Source organism: Bactrocera dorsalis, chromosome 4 (assembly GCF_023373825.1).
Source record: "Bactrocera dorsalis isolate Fly_Bdor chromosome 4, ASM2337382v1, whole genome shotgun sequence".
Taxonomy (NCBI): Eukaryota; Metazoa; Arthropoda; class Insecta; order Diptera; family Tephritidae; genus Bactrocera; species Bactrocera dorsalis.
In genome coordinates, this window is record NC_064306.1 from 500,138 (window position 1) to 514,267 (window position 14,130).

Here is a 14,130-nt window from a genome sequence, read left to right on the forward strand (position 1 = left end):
TCTCAGTAACATTTTTTTTCTGACCAGCCTAGCTTTTTTATCACTTATTTTTTAATTAAGTTTAGAGGCTGATTTCGCAATTTGCTTACCACTGATTTAACGTTTCCTGTAAAATTATCATCATTGCTATGGAGCATAGCGCTAGAGCGGTTTCAAGCGCAAGCTTTTAAGTTTGATGACAAATTTCACCGGTTTTAAAACAAAGCATCTGAGCCTAAAAATATTTATTATTACATTGGAGCTTTGCGCTCAGAAGCTTTAAAGCTGAGTGATTATTATAAAAAAGTGTGGCTTGAAGAGCTTTTAAGTGAGCTCAGTGTTTCTTCATTTCAAAACAGCTTTCAAACAGCTTTACTTTACCTCCCATTTTCGAGGCGCATTTTTTTCGTCAGGAGCTTTGAAAGCTGAGTGATTGTTATAAAGAAGTGTGGCTTAAAGAGCTTTTAAGCGAGCTCATTTTTACTTCATTTCAAAACAGGTAAAGCTAATTGCTTGGTTTCACCATCAAAAGCTTTTTTTACTCTTACTTCCCTACTCGAGGCGCATTTATTGCGTTATTTTTCAAGTTAAGTGCTTGCTTAGCAGCTTACGCCCCAGATACGCATTAGCGTCAATCAGCTTAGGTGTTAAAATTCTTTATTTTTATTGCGCCCGTTATTATTCTAAGTAATTATTGGCTTGCTAATGAACAGACCTAGAATTATGGCAGATTTATTCTTCTAATAACTAAAAATAAATTTTCAAATTTATAAGTCAACTGTTAAATTTAATTTCCTCAAAAAATCGCACAGTAGCGCAAAGGAAATAAACAAACAGACAAAGCAAAATAAACAGTTTGACTGAAAGTTTAATGTAGCGCAACAGAAAATCACTCAACAAACGAAATTAATTAAAATCGGTAATGCGCGCAAATCCAAACATAACGCCACATTGGGCGTCTGCATCACACTCTCCCAGCGCTTAATTCAAAAATAACTAAAAAATTTAACAACGCATCGCTTGCGTTTGCTGTTACAAAAGCGCAGTTCAAAGGGCGTCCATCAATTGCAGCTCCGCGTTAATGCGCGCCCTCATTTCACTCGCAATGCGGGCGCCACTTTTTCTTGCTCCATATCTCGGTTACACATTATCGCAATGCAATATGTTATACATGTAGATTATTATCACTCCATCAGCTGTCGGAGTGCGCGCGCACTTGTAAGCATGCCTCTCTGCACTGGCTGAGTAATAAGAGTGTCTTTGGCTCAAGCCGCGCTGTGCTCGTAACTTCTATAATACAAAAAGCGATCTTGTCAATTTTGCCGCCGGTGTTATTTTACGTTTAATGTTTTTGCTTCATGGGATGTGGCGCGCTCATAACTTCTTCACCGCTAGCACTGTCAGCTGAATACGTCTCAACTAAACTCCGCTGCGCTCAGCGCCAACACATGCCGCGCCACACTTGAGCACTGCCGCCGCCCAGAAACGCGCCGTTCGGCTTAATTCAGTTCAGTTATGTCGCAACCATACGTTTGCGCTACTGTCAGTTGAATTTCTACACGCAAAGCGTTCGCGTGGTTAAAGCGGTGCATATCATTGACGGTTCGGCGGTTCATGAGCGTTTAGACAGTTATCACACTATCGTTACTTTCGTCTGGCGTCTGGCTGCGAGCAGGCATTGGCAGACACGAAATCGCGCATAACGCATTTTTGACATATCGGCAATTGTCCGTCCGTCAATGCCAAGGCGGACGTCGAAGAGTTGACCGAATTTCGCTTACGTTTCCGCACAGTTTTGCTTTAATTTCGCTTTTCTGTTTTATTCTGTGTTATTGTTTTCGCTGTTGTTTTATGAAAGCTCAACGTGACCCTGTTGTGGCATTGTCGCTTGCGCGTCGGTGAAACTTGCTAAAGTGATCAGAATTCCAAAAAGGAACTGCGGAGCGAAGCGCAGTCAACTACATAATATTTCGAATGAACGCGAAGTGAAATGCGAAGGTGTAAGAGCAAAGTTGAAAAAAGTAAAAATACTGTTGGAAAACAAATCTGAAATTCGTGTGAAGCGAAGAGAACGCGTCAGAAAAAGTGAAAACAAGGTGAAATTTGCATTACAATTTCGCCGATGTATTTGTGTTTTGATTGAAAATCGTTACAATGCCATCATTTGGTTGCTAAGAACAAATTGTTTTGTGTTTTAAATACGCTTTAGAAGTTTTTAATATTTAAATCAACTGTTTTGTTCTAAAATTCTTATCATACTCATCCTCATATAATTAATAGTTGGAAAACTAGATAAAAGTGCACTGCTTCGCACGTCTCTAGAGTTCCCCTTCTCTCACAAATTGTTCAGTTGAAGGAAAGAAGAGAGAAAACAAGGGTGGAGTACTATTTGTTCCTTCCGAATTGCAATGAAAGTAAATATAGGAGCGCTTGCGTTTACAGCAAGGTTCCCCACAGTGCTTTGAGAGCAGTCTTACATATATGATGAAATTATAAGGCGCATATCTTTCAATTTACGATGAAGTGCATTAGACTGGGCCTAGATTTTTTTTACCAAAACTAACGTACGCCATGACCTAGCCAGCGAAGCCGCTGTCTTTTAATACGCTGAACTATGTCAATGTCGTCGTATATCTCATACAGCTCATCGTTCCATCAAGGACCATGAATCTTTCGCAGAACCTTTCTCTCGAAAACTCGTAACGCCAACTCATCAGATGTTGGCATCGCCCTTGCCTCTGCACCATATAGCAGGATGGGAATAATGAGTGACTTATAAAGTTTCATTTTTGTTCGTCGAGAGAGGACTTTACTTCTCAATTGCCTACTCAGTCCAAAGTAGCATCTGTTGGTAAGCGTTATCGAGGCTGACATTGTTCTTGCTGCTAATGCTGGTTCCCAGGTAGACGAAATTATCTACGACTTCGACGTTATGGCTGTCAACAGTGACGTAAGAAGTCTGACCACCAGCCATATTTAATAAAAATCCCCTTGTTTTTTTTTTTATTGAACATTTTTCGTTAGTCACTGAATGACGTATGACAGACACGCTTGGCTTATCATGCAAAATGTTTTACTTGGAAAAAAAGTTTTAAAAAATAGCAAGTGTTTGTTTTCTCTTTCAATTGTATTAACTTGTTTTTATTGTTTTCAATATTTATTTGGCCTTTGGCTCTCATGAAATAATTTGCTTTTGAGTTTATAGTTTTTTATGAAGTTCATTTTTAAATTGTTAATAAAAACGCTCATTATTATATCATAAATAATTGATTATGCAACACTTTTTTATAACTCTAAATAGTATATACATACATATATACACTATATTCTGCCAGTCAAAGTGCACTTTGGCGGCTTTTAAGCGTTAAGCGTGGCTTTTGTCAATGAAAAAAAAATGTAAATCATTAATTTGAAAGTTTCTGTTTTCGAAAATTATTATGGCGAATACCGCCTAAGGCTGCGTAAAATGAAAATTTGACATTTTTTAAATGAAGTTTTTTCTATAAATTACCGTTATTCAACACAATTACGCTTGAGTCTCCACTGCACTCACAAAGCGCGCTCTCGCCAGCACCGAGTCAGCGCCTGGAACGCCAAGCGGCACGGCCGGTCGCTGTGATCAGCGCCAAATATGAAAAGTGACAGCTTTCAAATGTTGTTTTACATGATTTCGGTTTGGAGCTGATTACTTCAGCAACACCTACACGAACACATGGCCGCGTATGTAATTAAATGCCCACACGGTAGTGTTACGCGCTTGTGCGCATGTGTGTGCCATGCGTGTGTTTAATTGCTTGCAGCCGGCACTTGTAAGTGACAGTTTTCAGTGAAAAGAGGAAAAAATTAAAAAATGCAATTTACATCTCACTCAGATCGAGAAAGGCGGCGAACAGTCATTGCAAAAAATGTGTTAATCAATTAATGTACAATACAACAACAGCTATAGTTGGCCGCTCGCCTTAATGAGTGTCAATTAAAACGGAAATTGTTCGCACAAAACAAAGAGGAAATTTGAAAACTGTAGAGACAAAAGAAAACAACATAGCCGATTTTAAATACTTTACAAACACGGCTGTAATTAGAAAACAAAATAAGCAAACCCTGTAGGAAATTGAAGGTTTGTGTTCAAAGTTTAGCGACAGCGTTTCAACGGCAAAGGAACCATACCAATTAAGGGTGTGCTCAACATGACCCGATTAATGTGCGAATAATATGTATCACATTTTCAAAGTCAGCTTTCTTGCAGGGCACGCCTTTGCCACATTTTTGTTGTTGAAACGATCAAGTGCGCATCAGTTGTACACATGCTTCCCATTTATGTTGCCAACTTTGCTGTGTATTTTGCTGCGTAATAACGCACGCATCTGTTTCGTATCGTCTCTCAGTTGCACCTGCACTGCGTCGCGCACACCTTACCGTCTTCGTGATGTTTCTACGCTTCTTGCTCATCAAGCACAGTGGGTGTTCACAATATACTGGGTATAGCATACGCGCTCTACAAAGCTGTAAAAACATACATATTTAGTCAATATATTGCAACAATAAAAACAAAAAAACAATACAAATTACCATAATTTTGCCGATCGACGGCCGATCTATGCTTTCGCTCTTTTAGCAGACTGTTTTGTGGTAGAGTTGTCTGTGGGCGGAAAATATATGTTTTCAACAATTTTGGGCAATATGTGCTAATGGCTGAGTTTAAAGAAATGGATTCTGAAATAAAACGATTTTTTGAGTTAATGGAAATGCAACTCTGCTTCCTTTACATACCATTTCTCTCCCAAGACCCTCTTTGAATGCCTTTGTACGCGATACTAGTCCTTCAATTTTTAATATATCGATCTGAAATTTTGCACACGTTCCTTTCTTCCCAAGAAGTTACTTAGTTGTCGGAACCGTCGACAGCTACTAATGTCCGATATGATTTTTGTAGACATTCATTCAAGGTTTGGTGCTTGATGGACTCCAAGTGTTCTGCATTGGATCTGCGATAGGTCTGGGCATTCACTGAGAAAGTGGAAAATTGTTTCCTTATTCCCTACTAGTACGCAGCCTTGGCCATTTTGGACGCATGTTCTCCATGTTCTGTGGATTGGTATCCAATCTGCCTCGGATTTGTTAATGAAAACTGTTGCAGTTGCCAGCTCGTCTGCTTTTTCGTTGCCGATAATGTTCCTGTGGCCGGGAACCCAGGTGGAGTTTGTCTTCTAGTGAGCTCAGTGCCGGAATCAAGTTCTTGTATAGAAAATTCGATAATTTGACGAGGTATATAATCTCTGCAGAAATTCTACGAAACTGTTCAGATCGGATAACTATAGCATAAAGCTGCCATACAAAAGAAACGATCAGAATCAAGTGCTTTTATGAAAAATTTTTCCTAATCGTGAATAGTATTGTAGCTTCGATTCGACTGAGTTTAACGGTTTTTCTTGTATTAATAAGCATTTTGGTAAAATCTGCTGCCATTTGCTTGTTTATTTTTATCTCTTTGATGTATCCACTTCCACTTATTCTGTACACATTTTGGCAAATGAGTTGTTGTAATTATATGCCCCAACCTTGTTGTGCCAACAAAAACGATCTCGTTGTAGAGACAGACAGTTTGATACACACATATGTAGAGATACACCCAATTTCCATTGCGATTTCGAAATTATGTAGTTTTCGCTTGCCTTCAATGCTTTTGGTTTTATCTATCCACGCCCATTGGCTTGGCGAAATTGATTTACCCGTTGGAATGTGCCAGCGAGCATGGAAATTCACTTTGTTCTAAATTTACTTTTATTGAAATATATAGATATTATAAATTTGAGCCATAAAATATATGTAAATATGTAAGCGTGTTATTTGATTCTATAAATAATGAGGTAATAGTGGAAATATTTTGACTGGTGGAGCAAAGTGAACACGCCTTTTTATTTATGATAAAGAAAAATTATGATAATTTTGAAATCATACATTTTTATTGAAATTCGCTGACAGAATTGCTGATTTTCGAAGAGTTCATGTTTATTTCGTATAAGAAAGTGCTGTAAAGTCTCCATTATGGTTAGACGAAATTCCGATCTATGAAGTACATGAAAATATTGGGTAGTCGAAAAGTATTTTCGTGTATTGTCAATAGATGTCGTTGCAGTCGTATATCTTCAAATACCCAATATTATGTAACCGAGGTTACCTTCGCATCTAAACAAATAATAGCACTCTTCAATGTTATAACTTTTCATCAATTTGTGCTCAGAACAATGGGGCAGACTAAAGTCACATTTTCGACAAACTCTTGTACTTAAGTGGAGTTTTATAACAGAAGTTTTCTCAATATCTAAACTATCCTACCGCTTTTTATGCACTCTTAGACCGATATACTTCCTAAAGATGCTGTGAGCGCTCCCTTACCTTCACTTTTACTGAGCGCGCTGTCATTGGAAGCGACTTTACTCAGCCACTGACATGACGATAAGTCATTTCTAACAAGAATGCCTTTCAAGTTAGCATTCCAGCGCAATAAAAAATCGATACGATGCGGACCGAACGTACATTGTAGATTGCGCTTCGCTGTAAGCTCATTCAAGTGTGAAATGACGTGCTAACTTCGGGTGTGTAGTCCCACTTTTCTATGCACTTTGAATACTGATTTGCGAAATCGCTGATAACTGGAATACATATTTCCAAGCAAACGCAATACATGAACACAAGTATGTGTGTGTGCGCATGAGTGCCTATGCAATTTCAAATGCAAAATAAATACTCGAACGCGACGAAGCGACCTCCCCGGATGAGTTCAATTAAAGTGATCCGATCGCTGGCTTGTTGATCCGACTAGCGCTATCTACATATGCATGTACAACAATTACAGCTGCTTTGTTATGGTTGTTGTTGTGTCAAAGCGTTTATTTACGTCAGATGCAAGCGTTCTCACAGCAAAAATGTAGAAAAAGTTTCAGCTGTAATTAAAACTACTCGTTCACACTTACAGGCCAACATATGTATTTATATATATATAAATGTATGCTCGTATGTGTGAGTGAACTTATCAAGAGATAGTATATACATTTCTATTAAATTACGGCAAGGGAACTAGGCGCGACAATTACAAAAACACCACAGACCATTGGCGGCAACATGTGCTGCTTACACATGACCACAGTCGTATTCAAAAATATGCAGACCAACACAAGGAGATTCAGAATTGAAATTCATTCTAATTCTTTGTAGTTGTTGCTGTTGCAATTAACTGCGGCATTCAAGCGTCACAATGCGTTTAAGCTTTATAATGAAAAAAACAATTAATGCACACGGATTCATTATATTTAGATATTTATGAGAGTAAGCAGGCATGTACTTGCTGACGTAGAAGTCTTGATTAATTGAATAATAAATGGGTGACATAATATGTCAAGAAAGCCATCGAAGCGTAAATTCTTCTTCTTAATTGGCGTAGGCACCGCTTATGCGATTATAGCCGAGTTAATAACCGCGCGCCAGTCGTTTCTTCTTTTCGCAACGTGGCGCCAATTGGATATTCCAAGCGAGGCCAGGTCCTTCTCCACTTGGTCCTTCCAACGGAGTGGAGGTCTTCCTCTTCCTCTGCTTCCCGCGGCGGGTACTGCGTCGAATACTTTCAGAGCTGGAGTGTTTTCGTCCATCCGGACAACATGACCTAGCCAGCGTAGCCGCTGTCTTTTAATTCGCTGAACTATGTCAATGTCGTCGTATATCTCGTACAGCTCATCGTTCCATCGTATGCGATATTCGCCGTGGCCAACGCGCAAAGGACCATAAATCTTTCGCAGAACTTTTCTCTCGAAAACTCGCAACGTCGACTCATCCGCTGTTGACATCGTCCAAGCCTCTGCACCATATAGCAGGACGGGGATTATGAGAGACTTATAGAGTTTGGTTTTTGTCTGTCGAGAGAGGACTTTGCTTCTCAATTGCCTACTTAGTCCGAAGTAGCACCTGTTGGCAAGAGTTATCCTGCGTTGGATTTCTAGGCTGACATTGTTGGTGGTGTTTACGCTGGTTCCAAGATAGACGAAATTATCTACAACTTCAAAGTTATGACTGTCAACAGTGACGTGAGTGCCAAGTCGCGAGTGCGACGACTGTTTGTTTGATGACAGGAGATATTTCGTCTTGTCCTCGTTCACTGCCAGACCCATTTCTTTTGCTTCCTTGTCCAGTCTGGAGAAAGCAGAACTAACGGCGCGGGTGTTAAGGCCGATGATATCAATATCATCGGCATACGCCAGCAGTTGTACACTCTTATAGAAGATGGTACCTTCTCTGTTGAGTTCTGCAGCTCGAACTATTTTCTCCAGAAGCAGGTTGAAAAAGTCGCACGATAGGGAATCGCCTTGTCTGAAACCTCGTTTGGTATCGAACGGCTCGGAGAGGTCCTTCCCGATCCTGACGGAGCTTAAATAAGTTTAATATTTATAAGCTGGCTTTGACTTCACTTAATGAAGTCACGAGTCTCATCTATTGCTTCGTATTGTTAGACGTTAGGCTTCACACCTTGGCACATAGGGATCCAATAATTGCCCACAGCTAATCGATACACACATAAATAATTTTGGTAAATGGTTTTGGTAGTCCTTATAAAATTGATCGGACGCCTTCAAATTAGTTGATTTTTTCAATGCCAATAAAATCCAGCAAAATATTTCTCTAGCTTAAGAGGAGGCTCTGGAGGTTATGCTCGAGATCCGGCCAATACACAAACAAGTGAGGTACGAGCCTCACGGGCAACCGGCCAGTGGAGTCAGGCTAGTCATCACTACGGACTATCATACTCGACTTTGTTAATGAACTCCAGTTTAGGTGGCAATGCGATCGTGAAAAAGAGATTCTAAAGAGAACTATACACTTCACTTCGTTTTCATTCCCCTGTACAGAAGATTCAATAGTTTTGTCATCGACAGTTCCAACGACGAAATCTACATATTCACTGACGGATCGAAGGGTGAAACAGGAACAGTAGCGGGCTTTTTCTGTTCTGTACTGTAATGGGAACACAGAAGGCAGCTTCAAACTAAGTCACTAATTCAGGCGAAAATTGTGGGCATAACGGAAGGTGTCAAGTGGTTTTCAGCTCTAACTACCAAATATCCACCAATATACCAGTTGATAACCAAGTGACAATGAAGGCTATCCGTAGCGCCAATACGTAAGGTTATGAAATCAGACAATTTAGTAGGTCGGTTATTATAATCTGTGTCATACCGGTCATACAGGAATAGAAGAAAATGATAAGGCAGACGAGCTGGCACGTTCGTGGGAAGCTAGATACACAATTCACTAAAGCTGTCCTAAGCCAATCAGCTCTTTCAAGGCTTGTTTGAGGCAATGGACCTTAGAGGAACACCTCAGGTCTTGGAACACACGCAAAACAGGATTTATCACAAAGTTACTTTGGGACAGTGTAGATGATGGACAGACCAAAAACGAGCTCAGTAACATTATATGGGTCATTAAAGATCTTATCTTCAGAGTATAGGAAGAGTGCGGATGATGAGATGCTGGACTTTATTTAAAATGTATACTCTCACACATGCGTAGCAAAATTTCCACCATTATTATGCCCAACAGTGTGCGCCATGACGTATGAGCTACCCTCACGTCCAGAGCGTATAAAATCTGGTAAAATTACAGTTGCAGCAACACTCAGCTCCTTTGTTGTTCTTGTAATTTGGGGTTTATTCGAATATAATATTTGCTGCGGCACATCTGCATTGCAACTACTGCGAGCTTTTTCACGCTGAAAATCTTCGAAATACTATCACTACGTCTACCCTCCCCCTCTCCTCCACAGTATTTGTATGTATTTGTTTTTGTATGTTTACGAATTCGCTCATTGGCTTGTGTCATTCGAAAACCGTTAAATTTGCATTGCAAATTAAATGACACAACCGAATTATTGCTGCTATTACGTCTGTACGCTAAGCGCTTCTTTCTTTTCTGCGCATCTCGCCGCTTTTGTTTCAAAATTTTTAAGAATGCTTCTTCTTCGTCTTTTTCCACACATTAGCAGCTCAATGCCAGTAACTGGTACTGCGTGTCTCTTAAATGACGCAAAATGCGCAATTTCTGTATGTGTCTTCTTCTTCCTCACTTTTTTATTATTATTTTATTGCTATTAGTTAGCACTTTATTTGTCGTATAATATAAGCGTATAATTAGTGAAAGCTTTTTCTAATCGAATAATAATTTAATGTGATGAACAAGCAATTAGCAATCGCCATTTATAGGCACGGTCAACTAGGGAAATTTGCTGCTGCTGCTTTCGGTGGAACTGATTAGAGCAAAACGAATGCGACGAATTGGCTTTGACTGTCTAAATTGCGAGCTTTTGAGCTTTCACTGAATTGAAAACGCACTGATTTGATTGTCATTATTTTTTAACGCTAATTTTGATAGAGGTCGAAGACTGTCTCGAAGACTGCCGCGAGGAACGAGAGTGACCCTTGCGCATGACCCTGACATATCTAATATTTGTCCTGCGTGCAATGAGCATCCGCATGACACTGGCCACCTCTTTACATGATCCATCCACCCCACTCATCGAACACCCCTCCCTCTTTGGTCCGACCCCGTCGAAACAGCACGTTTCTTGGGCCTTCCATTACCATTCTAACGGGGACTAGGTATCCACTAGAACAACAACAACTGTCTTTTATACTTTTTTGATGAAATAAGCTAAGTGTTCTTTCGTGATAATACAGAAAATCCAGCAAAGTGTTCCCAACAGAATACATCACGTTTGCTATTAATAACTCAATCACTTTCTCAATCCTCTTTTGGCGCCAATTGTCAGTTATGACATATACGCTACCATTTCTGGACCTTCTAATACTTTTTTATGTTGTTGTTATTGCTGCGACGTGAGGCTATACGGCAAGTAATTTAGAACATTAAATTAATATCGTTCCGCGAAATCTATAAATAACCACTAAATTACGTCTTAAGTAGCTTGCCGCAAATATGGAGCCTTAACGCGACATTAGCAGCCGGTTGATGCCACGTGGGTGGCGGCTTAACTGAGGCTTCGGGTATGTCATCGAAGATAAAGGCAAGAATGAAAACTACTTGCGAAAAGCTTAATTGAAAGTGCTGTTCATTGCGTGGTTGAGCGCTGTGTAAGTTTCGGCCGAGATTTTGACGAAATGCCAACGAATTCTGGCAATCGACACGCGTAACCATTTATGGCGCACCGTAGCCAAAGCCTTGGTTAAAAGCGTTTCTTTGAAATTTTTGCGTTATTTTGTTATTTTTCTTGCTTTTTTCCTCCTCTGCTTGCATCGCGTTTTGGCAAGACGAGTTGTGGCTAGCCGTTGCAGCATTACTTGTTGTACAAACCTCGTCACCGCACCTCGGGTGATAAAATATTAGTGTTGCGCTTGGCATGTGGATGACTTTGCCGCTGCAGGCCAACAAATGACAAATCGTGTAATATTCTTCGGTATTCGATAATTTAATATTTTTACGATGTTGCAATCTGCTGCACGCGTTCCACCTTCTGCTCTTGCCATGACGTACGCACATTCGAATTGCTAATGCGCTTTTATGAAGTTGTTAACGGTAAAGACTTTGTGTAAGCGCTGCTTTTGTCATAATGGCATAACTGGTAGATGGGAGATCGTACACTTTGTTGGGGTCTACCTACATCAACCGTGTTAAATCTTATTCAGATACACATGTATAGTTCTTTCTGAGCTCCCTTAAACGCCTGATATACAAGTATTCGAGTGATGAAGCCTTAGAAGATGAGGGGAGGTCAAAATAGAATCTTTTACTTTTCTGTCCCATGTCGGAAGGATCAATTTTGCAGGCCTCTAATTCACACAGCATTGAAACATTCTTTGTCTTGCTTCCATAAAGCCACTGGGATACCTAAAAAAGTTGATTTAGATATAAAAGTTATTTACGTTTACTTTAGGCTGAGCCGCGAGAATTCCCAGAGTTTTTCCCGATGAAAAGAATTTGCTGAATAAACAGTTGCATTGAAAATATAAAAATCAGCGCGGTTGAGTAATAAAAAATACAGCTGCGAATTCCGTAAATATTTCAGATTCCAGAACTTCATTCATCATAAACGCTTCACCAGAGCAATGCAATAAGACAGTGTAATAAAATGATTAATACGCGATGGACTGACAACTTGTCGTAGCTCGTTTGAAACTCGTCGTGGAGCAGATTTTCTAAAACAAAGAAATAGTAATTTGTCTAATAGTGAAATAGAAAAAGTGAAGTGAAGTGAGAACAGCGAACGTGAAAGCGAGACAGTTTCGCCGTGCTTGTGTTTGTGTATGTGACAATGTCTTTGTGCGCTTATCCGCAAGTACGCATTTACGAAGATTTCGATAAAATGAGCGCCAAAGAGGTCTACTACAACGAAGCCGGCAACAAGGTCACCGTGAAGCTGCTGCACTTCCCCGATGTACCGCCTGAGGAAGTAGATAATATGAAATTCGATGACGACGCCAATTACGCCGAAGAAGCCGTCGAGGCAGTTGAAATGGCACACACCAATTGCAAGCAGTGTTGCATGCAAAAGGTCGGCGCTGGTGTTAGCTCGTCTTTGGTGAATGGCGTGCCACGCGTGAAAAGTTCCAAATCTACTGCAGAAGAAGATGATGACCCTGAGGAGGAGGAAGATAACGATCCCGAAGAGGATGAGGTTGATGAGTCAGGCAGATTATACGACGAGACCGCTGAACGTGAGGCCGATGAGCTGTCACGTCCTCACTCACCGGCACTACCCATGCCTACACATGCGCATCCGCATCCCGTGCATCAGCATAGTCACTCTGTGCCAACTAAGAAAATCTTTCGCAAGAAATCCACCGGCAATCAGACGCATGCGCGCAAATGCAGTCTCGCCTTTGCACAGGCACACGGGCTGCCGGTCAATGTGCCGCCCACTATTATGGTGCCGCCGCGCGCTCCAGCGTCAAATGAACTCAGGGGCTGTGCGCTGCGCCGCCACCTGCAACTGCAGCGCCGTTCGCCATCACCACAGCAAAATCTTTGTCCCGGTTATACGCAGTACTCCATGTCTTTCCTGGAAGTGCCGTTGCCACGTGACTATGGCTATGCGTCCAGCGACGATTTGAGCTCCGAATGGGATTCCGATGTGCCAACGATGTCAGCGAGCCGCGGACAGACGCAAACGAAAAAGGTGAGTTTCTTCAGACGTACTCCTAGGAGGGAGGATTTCATAACTGGTGTCGACCTTCGTCGTCGTAGTGAGTCTGTGTAGCTTTGCACACGTTTTCGCTGCTAATTGATCTTATATTGTGATCACGATGTGTGTCCTGGTATGCGGATGTAGTTCAGCTTTATGTGGTGCGATTTGATCTACCATACAAGCTTGGAATTCATATTGGTGGAATAGTTTTATTTGCTTGATGTTCACTTAGTCTCGACTACGGAGTTTTATGCAATCAATTAGTCATTAAAATTCAAATTAATCTAAAAATAAATCGCTTTATGGAAGAGTTCATATAAGTATCAAACGACATTTTGCCACGCGCCTTCATAAATTCCATTTTTCGATGGCATTGCCCCAGTAATGCCCGCCGACTTCTGTTTGTGCTGAGCTACTGTCTTCTCTTCGCCACGTCCAACGGCTCATTTATATAGGTTGTTGCGGACGGCGCATGAATTAAAGATCAGTGGGCGTGTTGTGTGAAATTCCTTAGTAGAATACCGTGGCGAATTTCAAATACAATTCGGTTTTTGTTTTTATAATTTTACGAGCGTTCTGTGGCCGCACAGCGTGTAGCGGCTAGTTTGCATGAGAAAAGGCGTAAAATATGCGAGGTAAATCTATAAGCTTTTTATAATGACGTTGGCACAGTTGTGTGAAATAACTTTGTAGAACATTAAATTTATACTTTTTGGACCTGAGAATAAACCACAACGCTTTCTTTAGAACTTGCCTATGTCTTTCAATGCCAAAATCGACCATTTTGTAAGAATCTAAAATAGCTTTATCACCGTTGTGAAAAATTTGTAAGGTGAAGGGGTGGCGTCGAACTCGAAGCGTTATAGACTTTTCGCGCAAGAGTTAATTATTCCCTTCAGGCGACTGAGTGCCAAACTACTTCCGCCTCTATCTCAGCACATTCGTTTGAACATACTTTTGTC

At 40.7% G+C, this 14,130-nt stretch overlaps 1 protein-coding gene across 6 annotated transcripts in view; it reads left to right on the plus strand.

Moving 5' to 3' along the window:
* Nucleotides 1-14,130, plus strand: part of LOC105230384 (inositol-trisphosphate 3-kinase A) — a 28,947-nt gene that overhangs the window by 5,716 nt on the left and 9,101 nt on the right. The window contains exons 1-2 of one of the 6 annotated variants that reach the window (XM_049456048.1): nucleotides 1,507-2,075; nucleotides 11,918-13,159. The exons of 1 other annotated variant lie outside the window; for it this stretch is intronic. In XM_049456048.1, the coding sequence (XP_049312005.1) occupies nucleotides 12,296-13,159 (864 nt within the window). In that variant the 5' untranslated portion in view covers nucleotides 1,507-2,075; nucleotides 11,918-12,295. Of the gene's footprint in view, nucleotides 1-1,506; nucleotides 2,076-11,917; nucleotides 13,160-14,130 lie in introns of those variants that run through there. 4 more of the 6 variants (XM_049456047.1, XM_049456049.1, XM_049456050.1 and 1 more) reach the window with 4 other exon arrangements.